Source organism: Rhipicephalus sanguineus, chromosome 2 (assembly GCF_013339695.2).
Source record: "Rhipicephalus sanguineus isolate Rsan-2018 chromosome 2, BIME_Rsan_1.4, whole genome shotgun sequence".
Taxonomy (NCBI): domain Eukaryota; kingdom Metazoa; phylum Arthropoda; class Arachnida; order Ixodida; family Ixodidae; genus Rhipicephalus; species Rhipicephalus sanguineus.
The window spans coordinates 216,176,554-216,198,691 of NC_051177.1; the positions used below are offsets into that span (position 1 = coordinate 216,176,554).

A 22,138-nucleotide genomic window follows, 5' to 3' on the forward strand; every position below is an offset into this window, starting at 1 on the left:
ATTTTTCTTTACAGTCTACCTACAATCTATAGGATGCTCTCAAGGAAACAGCGATTTTACGCCGGCATAGAGATAACATAAATGAATGAGGCAAGCTGCAGCCAGCTTGCGCAATGCGGAGTTTACCTTGCTTGCCCGTGCTTCGCTTGTCCTTTTCTTCACTGCCTGTCAAGAGTGGTTCCGACAAGATCGTATTTCTCCTCGGCCCTTGTGCAAGAAAATGATAACTTATTTGAATAAAAGTATGTGCTTGGGATTTATGAACACAGAGCTGAGCTCTCTTTTCAGAAATGTGCTGGTGCGCTTCAACGTCCTTACAACGTGTGCACTGCTCGGGTCATGTGTTTTGCTTCGTTTCCTGTTTTACGCACTGACCTCCATTAAAAAGGCTGGACGGCGCATCCCCGCTCTGCGAGGCGGGCGCTTGTGAAGCCACCGGAAGGTCCCCTGTTTGTCCCGGAAGCTGGCGTCTTCTGTCCGTCTCAGTCGCGCAATTCAAATATTCTCGGGTGGCAGCTGTTGTTATGATCGTTTTTCTTTTTTATTTTTTCAAACTCTGCGATTACGCCTCACTTTAGACGCCGACGAACGCTACACGAAAGATGACAGACGCCGTGCCGACACCGTCCGAATATGGCGGAGTGCTGCAACGTACAAAATTCGTAAAAAGTAATGCAACTTTGAGGTACTTACGCGTGAAATGTCTTCCCTGACTACTTTTCCGGTCGATTCGTACAGTTTACTGCGCTACAGGCAGGTATTTATTTAAAAAAAAGAAGAGAAAAGCTCTCTTCCGGGACAAAAACGGCAGCTTCCGGTGGCTTCACGCCCGCGTGCTCGATGCGCCATCCAGCTCCTCCTAGTGGAGATCAGTGGTTTTACGTTGCTCTTACCTACAGTTTTGTTTGAGAATAGCGCAGTCAAGTGCAACGAAAAGCAGAGGAGGGTTTCAAGACGCTCTCCTGCAGGGGGATGGCCCGCAGCAGCGTTCCGACAAGCGGGGTGTGGATGCTGGCGCTGCTGGTGCTGGGCTCGTTGCTAGGCGCCCTCGGCGAGCCGCAGGCCGGTGGCGACTGGAACGCGCTGTCCGGCATGTGGGGCAAACGTGCCTCCTCCGACTGGAACCGCCTCTCCAGCATGTGGGGCAAGCGGGGACCCTACGGACCCTACCAGGTACGTCTGTCTGCACCATTCCGTCAAATGTTCCGCAGCTGTTCTCAGTGTTCTTATTACGGCAAGCTGGGCGAGTTGGTAACTGAACATAAGAGAACTTTTTTGTTGGGCGAGTTGGTGCACGTTCATAATTGCTTTTAGGGCGCGAGAGAACACAATCACAAGAAAGGACACGGGACAGAGCGCCACTAACAACTGATCTATTTGCATAAATACACGTACATATGTATCATTCTCGGCGCGTGCGCAGCAAACATGTTCGCATCAATGGTGGTCAGATAAGGCATGCTCACTAAACTTTTTCTCACATTTATACAACACTACGGAAGTGTCACTAACGCACATGTCACCTTTTTCGCCGATACCCTACGCTTCCATCAATTCTCTGGCTGTTTTATCTTTGATTCTGGCGATAACTCGCACGTCAGAAAAGCGTGGTCTACAAGAGCTTGAAGGGCAATTCCTTATATGCTTAAGCAAATTTGTGCCCTCTTTATCTTGCTCAACATTCCCTGGATGCTCCCTGATCCGCTCATTTAAATATCGACCGGTTTGTCCTATGTAGGATCAGCCGCATGTAGGAGGAATATCATAGACTATCTCTTCGGCCACAACCTCTTGCATTCCCTATTTCTTTTTTTTTCTATTTGAGAGCAAAGCCCTCCGAGCTTCCTAGGAGCTGAAAAGACGAGCGGAACGCCATGTCTGCTCGCAACCTTCTTCAGGTTATGGGCCAGCTTGTGCACATACGGCAGGGCCACCGGTCTGACCTCTTCACGAGGGACCTCAGCTACAGTTCTGGGAGACCTTCATTTTTTTAAGAGGCTTTCAGCGACACCAGTGACAAGCGAACCAGGGAACCCAGCTGCGTTAGAGCATGCATGCGTTATCCGACCGCCATTGATGCGAACCTGTTTCCTGCGCACGCGCTGAGAAGGATACATATGTACGTGTATTTCTGCAAATAAATCAGTTGTTAGTAGCGCTCGGTCCCGTGTGTCCTTTCTTGTGATCGTGTTCTCTCGCGCCATAAAAGCAATTATGAACAGAACCAACGTTCGCTATGAGGGCAGCGTGTGTGTCCGTTCCTTTCAGTCCTCCGTCCGGGTCGCGCTGCCCTCATAGACAAAGTATGCTCTCCGTGTTGTCGGTCATGCAGGAATTTTGGCCCCAAATAATTAAGACACTCGCACTGTCTCCTACGTTTGCACGAAATACTTCCTAATATGTTCCGAAGCAGTGGATAAACAAACGGGAAGTGCAGACGCAGTGATCGAGCGTTCGCCCCACATGTGTATGTGACAGTTATTTTCTCTTGAATATCATCTTACGTTTTCGAAGGGTTGATGTTATGTAAGACCGGTTTCTCGCTTAATCGTTGGCACACACTTACTTTATTAGTGTGATCGTCGCAACGGTCAACTAACTTCCCCCACCACCTCGTCAAAACGGTCAGAATTACCGCATGTGTGAAAGGACAGGAACGCAATGTACGCGTTATTCGGCGAAAGCAGTAAGCAGGCGAAGTATTACGACTGACGTGTATATTTGGAGATCGACGCTCATCGCAGTACGGTGCATGCGCCGGGAGTAAATTTCCGCAAAGCTTTAGAGCGCGAACAGGGCACCTTCGCTGCATGGACAACAACGCACGGAGCTCTTGCGAATACTCGTGGTACGCGTAGCTGTGCTACAGGGGGCGATGGGAGAACTAATAAACTACATATTCTGGCAGCGGGAGTTGACAAAGTCACGAAAGACGGCGCACGCTGTGCACAAGTTAAATGGGCTTAATTTTACATGCGTACCATGGCAGCGGTAGTTCCAAGCACACTTTTTAGCTGTCGGTTTGCTATTCCTGTTATGAAGTCAATAAACAAAAAGCCACGCGTAGACAAGGCAGCTAAAATCGGTATTGGAAGAGGGCCTTGGGTTTGTATTATTAATGAGAAAACATGCACAAAAGTACAATGCATCTTCAAGAAGAGTGCAATTCAAATCAACACTCAAATACAAAGGGAACAAAAGGATGCATACTGCATAGGTTTATAATTAGTTGTGCAGATAATGGTGTTTAAGCCTAAGTATAAATTATTAAAAGGACGGTGAAGTCTGAGGATGATATTGATTGTCGCCTTGATTTTCTTTTTTCAATTCGACACGCTTTCATCGGCTAATACATGTGTCATACGGGCACTTTTGAAAGGCCATCTGCTACGTGGCCATCGAAACGCCGCAACTCTATCGACTACACGTGGCGAAAACTCTTTGTGGCAGCACAGCCACGGCTACGGAACCGAGGCACACACTTTTTAAATGCGAAGCATTTCTTAGCGAACTTCTGCGACTTTGAGCGTATCTATCTATCTATCTATCTATCTATCTATCTATCTATCTATCTATCTATCTATCTATCTATCTATCTATCTATCTATCTATCTATCTATCTATCTATCTATCTAGCCGCCTACGACTTTGTGCTCTCCTGGTCGCTTGGTTAATCGAATGTACACCAAAATTGGTATGGCGTTACATGCCTGTATGACGAACATAAATGACAAGTCATAACATGAAAATCATGACACGCATGTCATGTACAGCATGACTTACGTGCCACGCTCATGGGGCGCTGGCGGCCGTTTCGTTAGGTTGATCTACCCCGGAATTGGTATTGCGCGACGTCACTGTGTGACAAACATGAAAACACGAGTTAACATGAAAGTCATGACACGCATGTCATGTACAGCATGACTTACGTGCCACGCTCATGGGGCGCTGGCGGCCGTTTCGTTAGGTTGATCTATCCCGGAATTGGTATTGCGCGACGTGACTGTGTGACAAACATAAAAACACGAGTTAACATGAAAGTCATGACACGCATGTCATGTACAGCATGACTTACGTGCCACGCTCATGGGGCGCTGGCGGCCGTTTCGTTAGGTTGATCTACCCCGGAATTGGTATTGCGCGACGTGACTGTGTAACGAACATAAATAACACGAGTTAGCATGAAAATCATGACACGCATGTCATGTACAGCATGACTTACGTGCCACGCTCATGGGGCGCTGGCGGCCGTTTCGTTAGGTTGATCTACCCCGGAACTGGTATTGCGCGTCGTGACTGTGTGACAAGCATAAAAACACGAGTTAACATGAAAATCATGACACGCATGTCATGTACAGCATGACTTACGTGCCACGCTCATGGTGCGCTGGCGGCCGTTTCGCTAGCTTGATATACACCGAAATTTTTTATTGCGCGACGTGACTGTGTAACGAACATAAAAAACATGAGTTAGCATGAAAATCATGACACGCATGTCATGTACAGCATGACTTACGTGCCACGCTCATGGTGCGCTGGCGGCCGTTTCGCTAGCTTGATATACACCAAAATTGGTATCTTGCGACGTGACTGTGTGACGAACATAAATAACACGAGTTAACATAAAAATCATGACATGCATGTCATGTACAGCATGACTTACGTGCCACGCTCATGGGGCGCTGGCGGCCGTTTCGTTAGGTTGATCTACCCCGGAATTGGTATTGCGCGACGTGACTGTGTAACGAACATAAATAACACGAGTTAGCATGAAAATCATCACACGCATGTCATGTACAGCATGACTTACGTGCCACGCTCATGGTGCGCTGGCGGCCGTTTCGCTAGCTTGATATACACCGAAATTGGTATTGCGCGACGTGACTGTGTAACGAACATAAAAAACATGAGTTAGCATGAAAATCATGACACGCATGTCATGTACAGCATGACTTACGTGCCACGCTCATGGTGCGCTGGCGGCCGTTTCGCCAGCTTGATATACACCAAAATTGGTATCTTGCCACGTGACTGTGTGACGAACATAAATAACACGAGCTAACATAAAAATCATGACATGCATGTCATGTACAGCATGACTTACGTGCCACGCTCATGGGGCGCTGGCGGCCGTTTCGCTAGCTTGACCTACCCCGAAATTGGTATCTTGCGACGTGACTGTGTAACGAACATAAATAACACGAGTTAACATGAAAATCATGACATGCATGTCATGTACAGCATGACTTACGTGCCACGCTCATGGGGCGCTGGCGGCCGTTTCGCTAGCTTGATCTACCCCGAAATTGGTATTGCGCGACGTGACTGTATAACGAACATAAATAACACGAGTTAGCATGAAAATCATGACACGCATGTCATGTACAGCATGACTTAAGTGCCACGCTCATGGGGCGCTGGCGGCCGTTTCGTTAGGTTGATTTACCCCGGAATTAGTATTGCGCGACGTGACTGTGTGACAAACATAAAAACACGAGTTAACATGAAAATCATGACACGAATGTCATGTACAGCATGACTTACGTGCCACGCTCATGGCGCGCTGGCGGCCGTTTCGCTAACTTGATATACACCAAAATTGCTATCTTGCGACGTGACTGTGTGATGAACATAAATAACACGAGTTATTATGAATGTCATGACACGCATGTCATGTACAGCATGACTTACGTGCCACGCTCATGGTGCGCTGGCGGCCGTTTCGCTAGCTTGATATACACCGAAATTGGTATCTTGCGACGTGACTGTGTAACGAACACAAATAACACGAGTTAACACGAAAGTCATGGCACACATGTCATGTACAGCATGACTTACGTGCCACGCTCATGGTGCGCTGGCGGCCCTTTCGCTAGCTTGATCTACCCCGAAGTTGGTATTGCGCGACTTTACTGTGTGACGAACATAAATAACAGGAGTTAAAAAGAAAACCATGACACGCATTTTCCTCAATGCCATACAAGACGATGTATGCAGCTCTTTGCTGGCTGCTTCGCATTATTACATCGATTCCCACAATGCGTGGGATCTGCCGGCTTTTTTACTGCGCTGGTGCACGTAGTCCGCGAAAGCTCACTTTTGTCGACTATGTAGCATAAATAAAAGATACAAATAAAAAAAGACCTTATGTTCAAGATTCGTTGCATTGTAAGTAAGAAGGCTTAAGTAGTGAAATATTTTTGTTTTCAAGCGAAGCTTGCGCTGACTGACCTGTGTAGCTAGTAACGCGGTGTTCCAAAAACCCTGATCACCCACAGCAACAAATAATAAATAAAACAAACTCATTTTTTCTCGTGCTGGGATTTGATCTAGGGTCCCCCAGGTGCGAATGCGAGTGCCTTGAGGCCTAGTCCATGCGCCCTTTTTATTTTGTTTCTTTATTGCAGTGCTTCAGTTTTCAAGAGTGACATGAAAGTACACGCTGTCTGGAATTGTTTCATATGAAACAGAGATTCCACGTCAGGTACCCAACCGAATACGTCCTTTTGCATTTTCTGCAGTTCAAGAAACGAAGTCAAGTGACTCGCGAAAGTAATGTATGGCTCGTTGGGCATCAACATCAGCATGGCACACAGCCATTCGGGACCTCCAAATATTCTACAGCGCCAATAGCATTGTAATATCATAGGGAAATCCATCCTCGTTTTCAATGGCCAGATACCTTATTCCCTGTGCGTCCAACGGCAAGCCCTTGTTTAATGTCCTTTACAGGACGTCCCAAAAAAACATCCCATCCCTGCATTCCAGAAAAACATATGCTCAATAGTTTCTGGTTTGCGACATGAAAAGCAGTGGTCACGCCATGCAACGAACAGCCCCTATTCAGACAACGATGTCTTAACTGGCACAGCACCTGGATGTAGCTTAAAGACGAAAGTTTTCACCCCCAGACGCACAGGCATGCTTTCTACGCATTTGAGCACTTTGCTCCATGTTCCACCACAGCACTGAGAGCGGCACAAGGAAATTGGGAACACATCACACAAATCCTTATATAAAACATTTTACAGGAAAGAGTGCTTAAATACCCAATAGAAAATCCTACCTTCACGAAGCGAAATGACTAGATGATCTCTTTAAAGTAACCTTGTGTTCTACCTTTCAATGTAACAGAACACACGACGAACTTGGGCGAAGCATTGGCCGAGCGCACTAAGCAGACCAGGCGTAACAAAGGGTCCTGAACACCACGAAGGTACAAAAAGCAATTTACGAGCTGTCGCAGAAACAAATGCGACAAACCCAAACCATCGTCACGCACACGTCAAAACGGGTTCGTCCGGCTAGTTTCTGAAAATTGATTCGAGAGCAATGCAGGACTTGCCATACGTACCACAGCTTTGCAATAAAGAACAGGTTACAAATGGCAGCGCGAGCAAAATGGATAAATCCTTGCCCTCCCATTATTCGGCCTTTTCTCGGATTTGAGCTGCCTCTCTACGACAATAAGGATCACTGTCGCTATAATTTTCCAGGGATATGCCTAAGTATTTTACCGGTGTTGTCAGCCATTGGACGTTCCGGAAATAGTTTGGCGTGAGCTCCCAATCTCCATGCCAGAAACCAAGACATTTTCTTCAATTCACTTTGCTTCCTCGAACCTTACAAAATAGGGATGGTCGATTAAAAATTTAAATCGATTAATCGTTAATCGTTCATCGATTTAGCCTTTCATCGATTAATTGATTTCTATGCGATGTTTTATTCGATTAATCGACATTTTTTATGGGTGTTTTAAAAAAGATATCTCATTGTTTGAGAGGCATTGTTTGTGTTTGATCTGACCGAAGTCTTTCTACCAGACGCGCTAGAAATCACATGTGCGCATTTGCGGCTTCGTGAGAATTCGCACTTTCGCCCAATGGTTACAGGGGGCCCGTCGTATTTGGGTGATGTCACGGATTGAAGGATCTGTGGCCATCATCCATGGACGATTCCGCCGCAGGTCGTATTTCCTCGAAGCCTGCCTCCTCGAGCGCACCGAAATCGGAGGCGTTGTCGGTTGCCACTCTGGTCGAAAAGACGCACCGGAAAGATGCAGCCTGGCAAAATCCCGCGAAAGGGAAAGCAGAGACGAGGAGGAAGAGGAAGCAAATAAGACGCTTGCACTCGTAGGGACGCAATCTTTTCTCCGTTTGTACGTTAGATATTGTGGAAGCCTTCGATAATACTACAATTGCAGACTGACGCAATCTCTTTTTTGAGCAGCTAAATAGCGCGGACTTCTGGGACGAAAGACAGGAGAATGCGACACACACAAGCGCTTTTTTGAGGTCACCCATGCGAGATGCATGGCACAGCCACATACTGGCCTGAAACACACCAGCTTTATTATTATTATTATTATTATTATTATTATTATTATTATTATTATTATTATTATTATTATTATTATTATTATTATTATTATTATTATTATTATCATCATCATCATCTGGTGTCTTACGTCCCAAAACCAGGATATGATTATGAGAGACCCCGTTTCGGAGGGCTCCGGAAACTTCGACCACCTGAGGTTCTTAAATGTGCACTTAAATCTAAGTGCACGCCCCTCAAGCATTTTCGCTTCCACCGAAAAAGCGGCTGCCGCGGCCAGGATTCGTTCCGGCGACCTTCGCGCCAGCAGTCGATCCCCGTAACCACTAGACCACCGTGGAGGCCGAACTGTCAGCGTGTCATGTATCAGACATTAGAACATAAAAACGAAAAAAGTAGAACTTTAAGGGCTCGTTTTTCTTTGTTAAGACCAACGAAAAGCATATATACTCCATGTATACAGTGGACTAGGGGATGACCGCCGCTGCAGCTCAGTTGGTAGATCAACGGACGTGTTATTCGAAGGTCGCAGGTTCGGTACCTGCCAGCGGCAAGTTTCCTTTTCGTCCACTTTACTTTTATCACATTTACATCGTAGTTGCTACAAATAACATCCCCTATACTTTCCTTGGCTTTTTTGTCTGTTAGTTCTCATTACAACACATTGTATTTCGCGACTGTCCTTTCGCGTAACAGCAGTACATGGGGGCCTCTATAGGCTGGCTGACGTGGGAGTGCGAGCATTAGTTGAAAGCTGTATTTCTCCCGGGTCTGTTAGACCATTTTCATAATTCACGAGCGCGCTTCCTTGCGCTGCATACTCGCCGAACTAAAGGCGGCACCTGTTGTGCTTCAAGTGGAGACGAGGTCGTAGTTGCACGGGCTGGGGCTTGTCTATTATGTGTGTTTATTTAAATAGAGCTGAGTCTACATTTTCCGCGTCATAGCGCAAGCAAGCTGCGCTTGAACACGCTGTTTGCGGAAGTGGCTAGAGTAACTGCTATGAACTGGGTTAACGGCATCGCAGGAAAGCTAGCTTTACAATCATGAAAAGGGTATATATACGCTATCAGGCGGACATTTGTGCTAGTTGGTATATATAGTATAATAAACAATATTATCCCACTTCATCATCATACTTCATCACTATTTTCCCCCGTTGCTCTTTCCCCAGCGCAGTGCAGGAGGCCTGGTTGTACTCGCTCAGGCCGCTCTCCCTGCCTTCTAATATATTTTCTCTCTTTCATTCATTGGTAAACAAAAATCTTTTATTTGCTCAGGAGTAAAATATAATGGCAATAAGAACCAGTCAAGAAATAAACAACGCATATTACAATGTGGCACCTCTTGGACCACTGTATAGTGCAGTTAAACAAGAAAAAAAAACAAATAAAACCTGAGAGTTATACTAATAATATGTGGGGTTTTACGTCCAAAAACCACGATATGATTATGAGGGACGCCGGAATGGAGCGCTCCGGAAATATTGGCAATCTGGTGCTCTTTAACGTTGACTACATTGCACAGTACATGGGTCTCTACCATTCTGCCTCCATCGAAATGCGACCGCCACGGCCGGGTTCGAACCCGCTTCCTTCGGGTCAGCAGCCGAGCGTCGTAACCACTGAGCGACCATGGTAGACCTGAGAGTTAAATAAAATACCCAAGAAAGTTTCCATAGATACTGCAGGCGAACAAAATCACTAGTTTATCAAAGTCAAGGAGAGCGGAGTTTGTGCGATGAAACACGATGAAACAGCGCGGAGCCGAAAACGAACACAAATAAACTTAAGAGCTAGACGATGCATTAGCACGCCTGAAATCTACAGAAAACAATAAACTTCGCCGCTGAGCGTTGGCGCACCGCCTTGCTGCTTTCATTCAATAAAGCCATAGCGCTGAAAACACAGGGACCAAGGAAGACGTCCTGCGAAGAGGACGCAGCTTTTTGAGCGAATACGAATTTATAACAGCCCAACATTTTGAAACATAAAAATCGCTTATATGTAATAGAAGAGCGACCTGATTTTCAAGATAAGTTACACAAAAGATCTTGGCTATGTAGCAAGATACCGATAATTTATCCCAAGAGGCGGATTCGTGCCTTCGAGAACAGGGTCTTCAACCTTGTAATTTTGCTCATGGTCATTTTTCTTTGGAGGATGACTCTTTGGCACATTAATAAAGTGGGCGAGAAGCAGGTGATATCTAAACAGTGTCCGTCGCTGGCTTCGAGTAATGCTTGCCACCTGTATCACACATCGCAGTGGTCGTTTCACAGCGAAAGCTGTTATGAGATCATTTCACCGGCCGTTTTTGGCGCCGTAATTGTCCGCCGCCGCCGCCGCCTGTGTCCGTAACCAGTATCGCTCGAAATAAGAAAAAAAAAACGAAATAAGAAAAAAAATTGCAGGATAGAACGAGGTTCGAACCTGGGCCCTCTGCGTGGAGCCCAGTATTCAACTTCTGAGCCATGCCGGTGCTTGAAAGTGCGTTGCAAAAAGGTCCTATACAGGCTTCATGTCGGGAAAGAACCACATTAGCATATGCAATATAGCGTGGTGGAAGAGTAAAATAAGCACCAAGCGTCGCACAACGCGAATTCTGTAACCAGGCGTCACACAATGCGAATTGCGCAACGAGTAGGTTGTTGAATGCTTTGAACCCATTAGAAAGCGCTCTGCCATAATTCTTCATCGTCATCAGGCACAGCATCAACAAAGTGCGCATAATGCCTTACATGCGTTTAGCAGGTACCAACGCTCTCCGTAGAATGACGAAAAATGGCACAGTGCCTGCTGCCCTAATTCTCAAAAATTACAATGATTTATAGCGTAGTGGGTTCCTCGCAAGTGCACTTGTATTGGTTGCCAAGGAAGCCCATAAGCGCATGGTCCACTTCCTCGTGGTCTTAGTGAAATTACAATGATTTATAGCGTAGTGGGTTCCTCGCAAGTGCACTTGTATTGGTTGCCAAGGAAGCCCATAAGCACATGATACATTTCCTCGGGGTCTCAGTAAAGTTCTTCGCCCCCCCCCCCCCCCCACTCCGTCTCTCTTCCACTTCAACGTATGTTATACAGCATGACGGGAGAGGGAAATAGCGACCGGGCGTCACCCAATGCAAATTACATAACTGGTGGGCCGTTTAAAGATTCCAACCCATTACAAAGGGCTGAGCCATAATTCTTCATCGTCATCAGTCGTCGCGTCAACAAAGTGCACATAATGCCTTGCAGACGTGTAGCTGGTGCCTCGCTTCTCCGCAGAATGACGAATAATGACTTAGTAGGTGCTTCTCAACTTCACAAAAATTGTGGTTTATGGCGTAGTGGGTACCTTTCTAGTGTACCTGTATTGTAGCCCCAAGAGAGCTTAACGGGCTCTAGAAATGCCGCTCTTCCAGCTTTCGCTGTGACTGTGCTGCGGTTTTAGCGCAGGCCTGGCGTTTTTTTTTTAAATCTTCTGTGAACAACGTCCACACCGTGCTCCTCTTGCGATTGCTCGCCATTATGACATGACAAAGAAAACAGTGTACACAACAAAATGTAATAATAACGCAATATAGCAAGCAAGCATCGCGTGCAATTTGCCGACAGTTAACCAGCGCACGATATAAGGGGCGTGAGAGGAGGTGAATGCAGTAGGCTGTGAGCGATGAGAAGCGGTCAAGTGCATATCTGCCTCGTCGGGGTGGGGCCGCCTCCTGCCAGGGCTTGAAGCCTTGGGCAGGGCTTGGAGGTAGACGCTGTAGGCGACGGAGACCAGGGCGAGTTCATTTCTGCCTTTATAGGATAGGGCCGCCGGCGGCTTTGGGCTCGTTCTGCTAGCGTACGAATATGCGCTGTAGTGAAAAAGAGTATAGCTCGGCTCAACTTCTGCGTCTCGGCATCGCTCGCCTCGCACTCATGCGCACCGGCCAAGGGGCGGTGTTGGGGGGGAGGGGGTTGTTGCTGTAATCGATTAATCGAAGAGTTTTAATCGACTAATTCGATTAACTGAAAGGCGGGAATCGATTACGATTAATCGATTAACGGTGCGCCTTTAATCGATTAATCGTTCATCGATTTTACCATCCCTATTACAAAAGCGTCTTGCGATGTTAACAGCATCTGCAATTCTTTCGAGGTTTGTACAAAAAATCGTTATGTCATCAGCATAGGCCATTATATGGGCGCACTTCAGATGCATGAAGCCTGATGCCTGTAATTGCGTTGCTACTTAATGTAATTAGGCAATAGCTTTCAATGAACATGCAGAAAAGGAGAGGAGATGGCGGCCACCCTTGACGTATACAGAGCGCTGCAATTCTTGGAAGGGTGGCAGATCGGACTAGTTGGTACTGCATGATCTACAGCGTAATAGCGCGGAAACACAACAAAGGACAACAAATGTCCCTTCTTGTCCTTTGTTGTGTTTCTGCGCTACTACGCTATAGATATAGCTGCAATTCTATACACTTTTCACGCACCTTAGCCATCATACGGGCAGTGCAGTACAGAATATCTTTTTATCAGAAACAATGTAGGGTATATACGAGGTGACATCTTTGCCGCGTAACGTCCATCCGCAGTACAATGTTGGCCAGCGAAGGGCACGGGCCAAGTCTCTGCTTGACTGCACAGCTAAATCCCCGAGAAATGTGACTTTTGTCGATGCCGCGCAGAGATTTGCGACCGTGGTTGTTGATCATCGCGGTCGCGTACTCAACTCAGCTTCCGTTAGGAAGGTGTCTACCTCCGTAGCAGAGCATGTAGCGATAGCTCTAGCGATGAAGGATCCTTCGCGTCCTGAGATATTCACTGACTCCAGGGCTGCCGTCCGGGCCTTTGCTTCGGCGATGGTCTCAAGAGAGGCTACCGCTGTTCTCACTTTGAAGGGTGTAGTAAGCTTTCACACAGTTACCTGGTTCCCGGCCCACATCGGCTCAGGGGCTCATCCAACAGTTCCCAACATCAACGAACTTGCCCCTAACCGTGCGCGAGAAATCACATGCCGCCGCGGTCCGGGCGGGTGCGGAGGCGGGCTCGCGGAGAGCTTCAGGGATCCACTTGTCACCTTCCATGAAGTTACGTCTCACTATCAACTGTCAAGGCGGAGATATCCCCTCCCGCATTCCAAGCTTACTAGGCCGCAGTCGTCGGCTCTCCGGATGCTGCAGGCAGGTTCCTTCCCGTCTCGCAGCACGTTTAGCCACTTTGCTGAAGGCATAACTCCAGGATGCCCTAGCTGTGGGGCGGATAATTGCACACTTGGTCACGTCCTCTGGCAGTGTCCAGCGTTACTTAGCGCAACGTTCAGCACAGAACAGGACTGGGAGAGGCCTCTCAAAAGCCGCGATCTCTCAGTCCAGCTGTCGGCAGTCCAGTAGGCCTGCGAACGTGCGGAGGGCCATGGTCTTCCAGTACCGGCGTGGGCGCGGCCAGCAACTGCGGCGGACCCTCCTTTGGGGGTTGTCTGATCGGGGTTTTCCAGGACCAAATAAAGTTAATTTCACCTCTACAGAATTTCCTAACACTTTGTTAACAACCAGACGAGCAGTACATCGCGTATATGCCATCTCGACGGCTTCTGTTATAACTTTAGCGACGTTCACACGCACTATGAGCAAGTCATTCGGCACACGATCGAAGGCTTCTTCAAAATCAACCTGAAGCACTGCGACCGTAGAGTTCATGATATCGCTGTATTCTAATACGCGCGTCGCTTTATGAATATTCGTAAAGGTGCCTCTGCACTTCATGTTTGATGCGGGCCTATTCTTCTATTGCGATAGCAATTATATGACAGTCTCTGCTGATTTTTGCCATCCCCGTCGCCGCCGTCGTCATGCACCGTATATGTATATGTTGATATATATATATATATATATATATATATATATATATATATATATATATATATATATATATATATACAAAGAAAAATAATTCAGAAAAACTTTCCGACGCGCGGAATCGAACGGGCGACCTCTCGCTTCGCAGCGCGTGGCGTTAGACGGTTAGGCCACGAACATTGCCGACTTCCAGCCTGCTAACGGCAAGCTATTTATATACACCATTTGCTTCAGCACGCTTTCTTAGTCACCACATAGATGGCGCGATGTGCACGCGTGGCGCGCTTTAAAGATCGTCGCCCCGCTCCTGCGAACGCCGTTGCTCTTCGCCCTACAGGGCGTGGTCGCCTTCGTGCACTTATCTCGAGGAAAGAAGGGGGCGGCTGGTGGGGTGGAGCGGGGGGTACGAAGGTCACTTCGCTCGCTGCAGCGGCCGCGTTTGCGAAAGGAGCGCGCTGTTCAAACAGAAATAAGTAACAACTGTTACAATTAGTTGGCGCTCGTCCTGTGTGTACCTGTTCGTTCGTTTCGTGCGTCCTGCTTTATGTTTGAGCAGTGTGCTTCAAGTGTCGAGCCGTGACGCATTGGTTCGCGCTCATCCTTTGTGCGTTCTTTTCGTGCTTCCTTTGTGCTCGAGCGACGCGCTGGCAATTTCGAACTGCTTTCCGTTCTTCGCGTTACATTCTAATTTATTGCTATCGCATTCATTGCTTCGCCGTTGCGGCGAAACTGTGACTTTTTTAGTACGCCCTGGAACCTGCTGCATTCATTTTCGTCAAGATTTTGTCGTCTACATTGGTTAGACTAATCGGCGAATAAGCGGAAACCTGTCGCAATTTGATTGAATCATCTGTTGTAGGCAAAGATAAAGATGCTACGACGCGAGGCCAAGAACAGGACAAAGGCTGGTCTCTGTTCTTGTGCTCGCGTCGTAACTTGCCGGAACCCTTCATGCTGTCATTATGTACCAACTGGCCCAGAAAACCGCACTGCTAATCTGTTCTAGGAACTAGAATTGTACGTGAACACAAAATGACGGCGGCAGAGTACTGACTACGCCACGCACGCGGCCACGCTTGCTAAATGTAAACTGAATCGAAGCATACGAGCGCATTCTACCAACGATGCAAAAAACAAGTGGTGAGCATTACACCTGCTACGGGCGCTGTCAGTGCGATATTTCGTGTTGGCGGACTAAAAGCGATCTGCTGGACAACGTGTAAGGTCAATATCAGGAATTGGACATTTCAGGAAAATTCCGACATCGAGAAAATGAATTCCTACTATATTTCCGCGTTTCCGTGATCCTGTGATGGTCCTTTCGTTGGGCCGCTCTAGAGGTCGACGAACGCTGGAAATAACATGAAAGACGCCATGCCAATTAAACCGAAAACAGCGTTCCGGGGACGGCCGCTACCTATAATAAAAAATGAACGCTCACGTTGAAGGGCGCATTCCGCAGTGCGAAAGGAAAGTTTCGCTTGCCCCCATTTCTCCGGTACAGGAAGGACCGCCGAATTTTCTTGCCGTTTCTAGTGTTCTGCTTTCCTGGCGTCCATTTCACGTCTTCCTGCACATGCAAAAAGCGATGGTGTCGCTCGGTCGCAGCAGGTGCACATCGGAGCCTGTAAGCGAGCCCGAGCGCGCTTTCACGAGGTAGTGTGTATTTGTCGAACAGAAATTAACGCAGACAACGGTGCGTTGTGAAATAGTTTGTTGTCCGCGTACAAACGAGGAAAGAAGTTGTGTGGAAGTTATGCCACCAGCGCAAGTGGGTCTCTCATCGCGATAGCCACATTGACTCCGGCGATCTGGCACTCTTCAGCAAGACCAGCTGTTTGAAAACAAAAGTGCAATTGGAAACAGTCCGTTGTGCTGTACTAACAGCAACAGTAATTTTGTTGTACTGGATGTCTTTCGCTTGCCTTACTACTATCCTTGTTTTCTTTTTTTTTTGTTCACGAGCCTGGATGTAGGCCTAGTCAGGAAACAGTTTCGTCTGTTTCCTTTTGCCTCATCTCGGTGGCATGTAACTGTCTTGTACACATGCCAGAATAAAACATTATTATTATTAATATTAAAGAAATGACCCGTTTCATGAATTGCGCTAACTACACGGTCGGTATTTGGGTTGCCTAACTCATACAATAACGTTGAACATTGCGTACTGTAACACTGGGCTCACCGGGTACGGCGGGAGGTGTTTCTGGCGCTTCGCGATGAGAGCAATGAGATCGCTTTTGCACGACAAAATTGCCAATGAAAAGCGTCGCCTGAGCGAGATTGTCTATTATATCTTTCACAGCATGCTTTTCACTGTGCAAAAACAGCGTTCCTGGCGACCACTGTTATGAAGAGTGTTTCTCTTGCTCGCAATTACAAACTTGAGACGCTCGCTCCCGACCAGTCATGGCCAATATTTCTGCTGCCGTTCGACACCGTCGCGCCCCAAGACAAAATAACGTGAGCGTCTCCAGAGAGTTCTAGCACCTCAAAAGTGGAACAACTATAATGCCGATCCTGTATGCGCCGAAATTTAGGAAATGGTTTGTTGCCTTTACATAGGGTTTTAAATTGCGCATTTCTTGTTTGGCCATGCTCTTTTCTTTCTTTCAAATATAAAACCGACCGCTTCATTAAAACTGCCTCCTACGTTCCTTAGCAATGTAGAATATTCTATCTCCTATCCAAAAAAAAATGGAAACATTATTGTATAGTGCACGGTGTGCACGCGGAATCGAAACTCTGGCATATTAGCGTTAAATTGAAGCAATTAAATTGCAGAGCAGCCCCGCAATGATTCCAGGTATTTGTGCCTTCAGTGCTGTATCCATCAAGGTATGTGGTAGCTTTCAATTAAAGCTTCAGATTGTCTTTTATAAGACTATTTTTTGAAAGATAGCATCACAAGCGGTGGGTGTTGTACGAAAACGCACATCATCAATAAGATATATTTACCAGCGCAAAAAAAACAGACGTAACATTTAAGAAGGACACACATACACAGCGCTGTATGTCTGTGTCCTTCCTAAATGTTCCACCTTTTTTGCGCTGGTAAATCTATCTTAATCGTGAACCAACTCGCCCTGGCAGCCGTTTTAGCACATCATCATCATCAGCTTTACTGCGCTCACTGCAGGGCAAAAGGCCATGATCGGCCAATCAACCTGGTCCTGTGCTTGCTGCGGCCAAGCTATACTCGCGCGCTTCTTAACCTGATCTGCCCACCTAATTTTCTGTCTCCCCCTCGCGCGTGTGCTTTCTCTTGAAATGTAGTCTGTTGCTCAGTAACCAGTGGTCATTAAGGGATGCAACGATGGCGTAGAGGTAGAGCATCAGCCTGACACGCAAGAGGTCCGTGGTTCGGATCCCGGTGCCGTGTAATTTCCCACCCAAGTTTTCCAAATCAGCGAGATGATGGAACTGCATAAAAAGAGGCCTGGGGTGCGGCCTTACCGGTGACCACCGCTGGCAATGCACTTCGTCACCAGAGAAGCACTGGCCACACTGGTGCAGTATTCGGCTACTACCTCCCACATGAAACACCAATTAAAAACGCACATTTTGCACTGTAAAAATGCATGTCAAATAACATGAAATTTGTAGATGAAACAATCCGTAAACCGCACCCACCCTCTTTACAGATTTTTTCATCGCAAGCTTCCAACTTCCCCTTCCTGCCGTTTTATAAAATTTATAGGTATTTTATAGGTATTTATATGCTACGAAGCTCTCATGTCTTTAACAAATGGTGCATGCAGCAATGTCAGTCATCGTTTTTGTTCGTCGGGAACTTGCCTATGTTTTGCAACCGATTGTGCCTCACTCTGACACTCAATATGTATGCATCTTTGTTAAAAAGAACAAACTGAAGTTTACTCTCATAGGGTTGTATATATAGCCTTCAAGAAATTTAGATTTTAGAAAAGTCACATTTTCGCCGCGACGGCAAAGCAATGAATGCAATAGCGACAAACTGGGATGTAACGCGAAGAACGGAAAGCAGCACGAAATTTCCAGCGCGTTGCTCAAGCGCAAAGGACGCACGAAAGGAACACACATAGGACGAGCACGAACTATGAAGTATCACAGCTGGACACTTAAAGCGCGCTGCTCAAACATAAAGGACGCATGAAACGAACGCACAGGTATACACAGGACGAGCGCGAACTAACAACTGTCACAGTTGTTACTTATTTCTGTTTGAACAGCGCGCTCCTCTCGAAAACGCGGCCGCTGCAGTGAGCGAAGTGACCTCCGTACGCTCTGTTACTTCAGCGCGGACATCTCGGGGAAAGCACAAGACATATAATCCCTCCCCCTCCCGCCGAGATATTCGCGCGCGCAGGCGACCACGCCCTGTAGGGCGAAGTGCACTAGAGGCGCGCGCGCATCGCAACGAGTGGGGCGACGACCTTTATAGCGCGCCCTTGCATACTTCGCGCCATCTCGCTAATGACCAAGAAAGCACGCTGAAGTACATGGTGTATACTACAAATAGCTCGCCGTTAGCATGCTGAAAGACGTACATCCCGTGGCCTAGCCGTCTAACGCCGCGCGCTGCCGAGCGAGAGGTCGCCTGTTCGATTCCGCGCTTCGGGAAAAAAATCTGAATTATTTTTCTTTGTGGCTTTTACATGTATAACATACATATACATATACGAGACATGAGTGCGCCGGACGAAGGCGACGGCAAAAACCAGCCGAGAGTGTCCATATATCGCAAGAAAACATTAGCGGATATCTTCAGTGTTTTTCCTGCGCCATGGGTCATCATAGGCGATTTCAATGCGCCCCACCCGGCATGGGGAAGTACAAGGACAAATGCAAGAGGACGAAGATTAGCAAGCATCGCCTACAACTATGGAGATACTCTGCTGAACGATGTTGGCACCACTTTTCTTCGAGGTGTGACATACGGCAGTTGCCTCGATCTTGCTTTGGTCTCCAACTCTCTCGCCAGATATGTCGAGTGGTTTCCAGATGTTGAGACACACGGGAGTGATCACATTCCCATCTATCTAACATCAAGGGCTTGTCTAGATCTGGTCCACGGAAGACCATTAGAACGATTCAATGCACCACCTTCAAATCTGATATGGAAGATACTTGCAGCGAGAGCCAACGGTATGGGTTGGAGCGAACAATTACGAGTACAATGCGCAGAAAACGCCATTCTCGCGATGGCGATATCTTCCACGCGAAACGACTTCGACAGAGAGTTGGAGCAACTTCGACAACTCCGACGCCGGGCGGAGCGTCGATATCGGCGCACGAAATCAATCCACGAACTTACGGCAGCCAGGAGGATGCAAAAGAAGATTCAGCATCGCATGGATAGATTAGCGTCGGAACGTTCGACGCTATCGACGCATTTTGCCAGACATTAGATCCCCGCAAGCCACTTTCTCACATTTGAAAAACGGTGCAAGATCTGCGTTGCCTTCCAGAACAGCGTTTTTCATTCAAAGCGCTCGCGCTCTTTCAAGGGCAGCAAGACATCGATGTTGCAGAACACATTTTTGCGCGGATCGCCAACCAAGCGACTTGTCCAGATTCTCCAGCTCGAGGTGACGTCTCTCATTCTCGTGAGTGCCGCATGGACCTTCCTTTTACAATGGAGGAGCTCGAGGCGGCACTAGCTCTCTGCAGGTGTTCTACATCTCCGGGTCCAGGTGGTATAGATATTGAGCCTTGTGCAATCTCGGAGAATGTGCAAGGAGATAATTGTTGAGCCTTTACAACTCCTCATGGCAGGAGGGCGATGTTCCTGACGAAGGGGAAGTGAGCCGCTTGGTGCTCGTCTTGAAGCATGGCAAATCCCCACTCTAATACGCCTCGTGCCGCCCAATACCGTTGTGTAGGAAAGATAATGGAACGGATGATCCTTCGCCACCTGAAGTGGTGTCTTGAACACTACAACACTTATGCGAACTCCATGGCTGGTTTCCGAAGTGAGCGCTCTTCCATCGCCAGTGTAGTTGATATCGTTTTGTGAGCTCACCACAGCAGTTCCCGTAAGCGGCTATCTGCCGCTTTGTTCTTAGATGTGAAAGGCGAATACGATAACATATTGCATGAGGCCATTCTCTATGCTCTCCTGACGGTTGGCCTAGGCGGTCGAGATTTTGTGCGTGTGTGTGTTGTGTGTGTGTGTGTGTGTGTGTGTGTGTGTGTGCGTGTGTGTGTGTGTGTGTGTGTGTGTGTGGTGTGTGTGTGTTGTGTGTGTGTGTGTGTGTGTGCGTGTGTGGTGTGTGTGTGTGTGTGTGTGTGTGGGTGTGTGTGTGTGTGTGTGTGTGTGTGTGTGTGTGTGTGTGTGTGTGTGTGTGTGTGTGTGTGTGTGTGTGTGTGTGTGAATTGAAAGTTACCTGGCCTCAAGCTCATTCTTGTGTTATCTCACGATGGCCCAGCTAGGCGATGCTATACCTGGCTTTCCTCAAGGAGGAGTTCTCAGCGCGACGATATTCAACATCGCCCTTATTGGGCTTGCTGAATACTTGCCAACTACCATGAAGATTTCAGTATACGCCGACGACATCTGTGTCTGAACTTCGGCAGTCACATGTCCTGAGATACGTGCGCGGCTTCAAAGAGCAGCAACTTTGACAGCGAGCTACTTGTGTAAACACAGTCTCAGCATACCACCAGTGACGCCCTATGTGATCTAATCAGCGGGTGGACCATTTCTTATGTCAGAACCCACAGGTTTCTTGTGGTAATCATCGACAGAGACCTCTGTTCGAGCCCGCACGTGGCCTACATGAAGCATCGCCTGACACCAATTTCCCAGTTGTTCAAGTTCTTGGCAGGAAAGACATGGGGGATGTCAGTAGAAGCAATACTAGGACTATACAGAGCGCTCTTTCTCGGTTTTCGGAGAATTTTCTGCCTGTGCTGAGCAATACTTGCAAGCCAAATATTCGTGTTCTGCCGGCAGTACGAGCTCAAGCACTCACAGTGCGCCTTGGTGTGCCCAGGCGCACGTCAACAGAGGCGACTGCTGCGATTGCTCGTGACCATCCAATGCGAACTCACATTACGATGGAAGTCCTGAGAACGCCCGTCAGGCATTTTGCGCGTCCCCCTGTCATCACCTTGCAACACTGCCTTCTGACATGCGCCAAGCATTGTTCTCTAAAGCTGTCATCAAGTACAACGACAACCTTCCCTCGGGCTTCACCGCTACATCTAAACCATCGATGCCCCCTTGGTGTCTTATTTGACCCACTCGGCATCTCAGTGTACCAGAAATCAGGAAGAAATCTATGCTGTCGTAGCCCGTGTTGAAACAACTGTCTCTCCTTCTTTTGCACGAGAGGTATGCGGACAGTGTCACACATATACCGATGGTTCCGCAAACCTCCACTGTTCGTCCGGTGCAGTGGTTGTCCGCAAGAGCTATTACCACCAGCTTTTGGACTGACCACTCCATGACATCGACAGCAGCGGGACTAGCTGCTCTGTGCGCTGCACTTTGTTTAGTCAATCGAGCACCACTTCGACAATGGTCAATCTTCAGCGACTCCAAGGCAATCCTACAACCATACGAACAGCTCGTATGCGAGATTAGAGACGTCTTCTCCATGCATTACGTGAGAAAGGGCACAACGTGACGTTTCAGTGGCTGCCACGTTACTGCGCCGTCGTAGGGAACGAACACGCCGATAATGCCACTCGGGCAGCTCTTGAAGGCACACAGGAAGAGACCATACCACTTGCAAGGTCTTACGATACCAATAGACTTCGAGTACTTGCACAGGAGATCACGCTCTCTCTATGCGCACATCAAGAAGTCAGACAAACCGGGCAAATCGTCAACACCACCTGTCATCTTTGATGCATCTCCGTATGCCATCTGGACTGCGCCGTAGAGAGGTCACTCTGCTTTATCGCTCATGGCTAGGGGTGGCATTCACGAAATCATAGTCATTTCGAATTGGAATGGCAGACAACACTCTTTGCGCA

The 22,138-nt window shown here is 47.6% G+C and overlaps 1 protein-coding gene across 1 annotated transcript in view; it reads left to right on the plus strand.

The window, feature by feature from the left end:
* Positions 1-22,138, plus strand: part of LOC119384076 (prothoracicostatic peptides) — a 221,574-nt gene that overhangs the window by 167,816 nt on the left and 31,620 nt on the right. The window contains exon 2 of the mRNA XM_049412758.1: positions 969-1,173. Coding sequence (XP_049268715.1) covers positions 973-1,173 — 201 coding nt within the window. The 5' untranslated portion in view covers positions 969-972. The remainder of the gene's footprint in view (positions 1-968; positions 1,174-22,138) is intronic.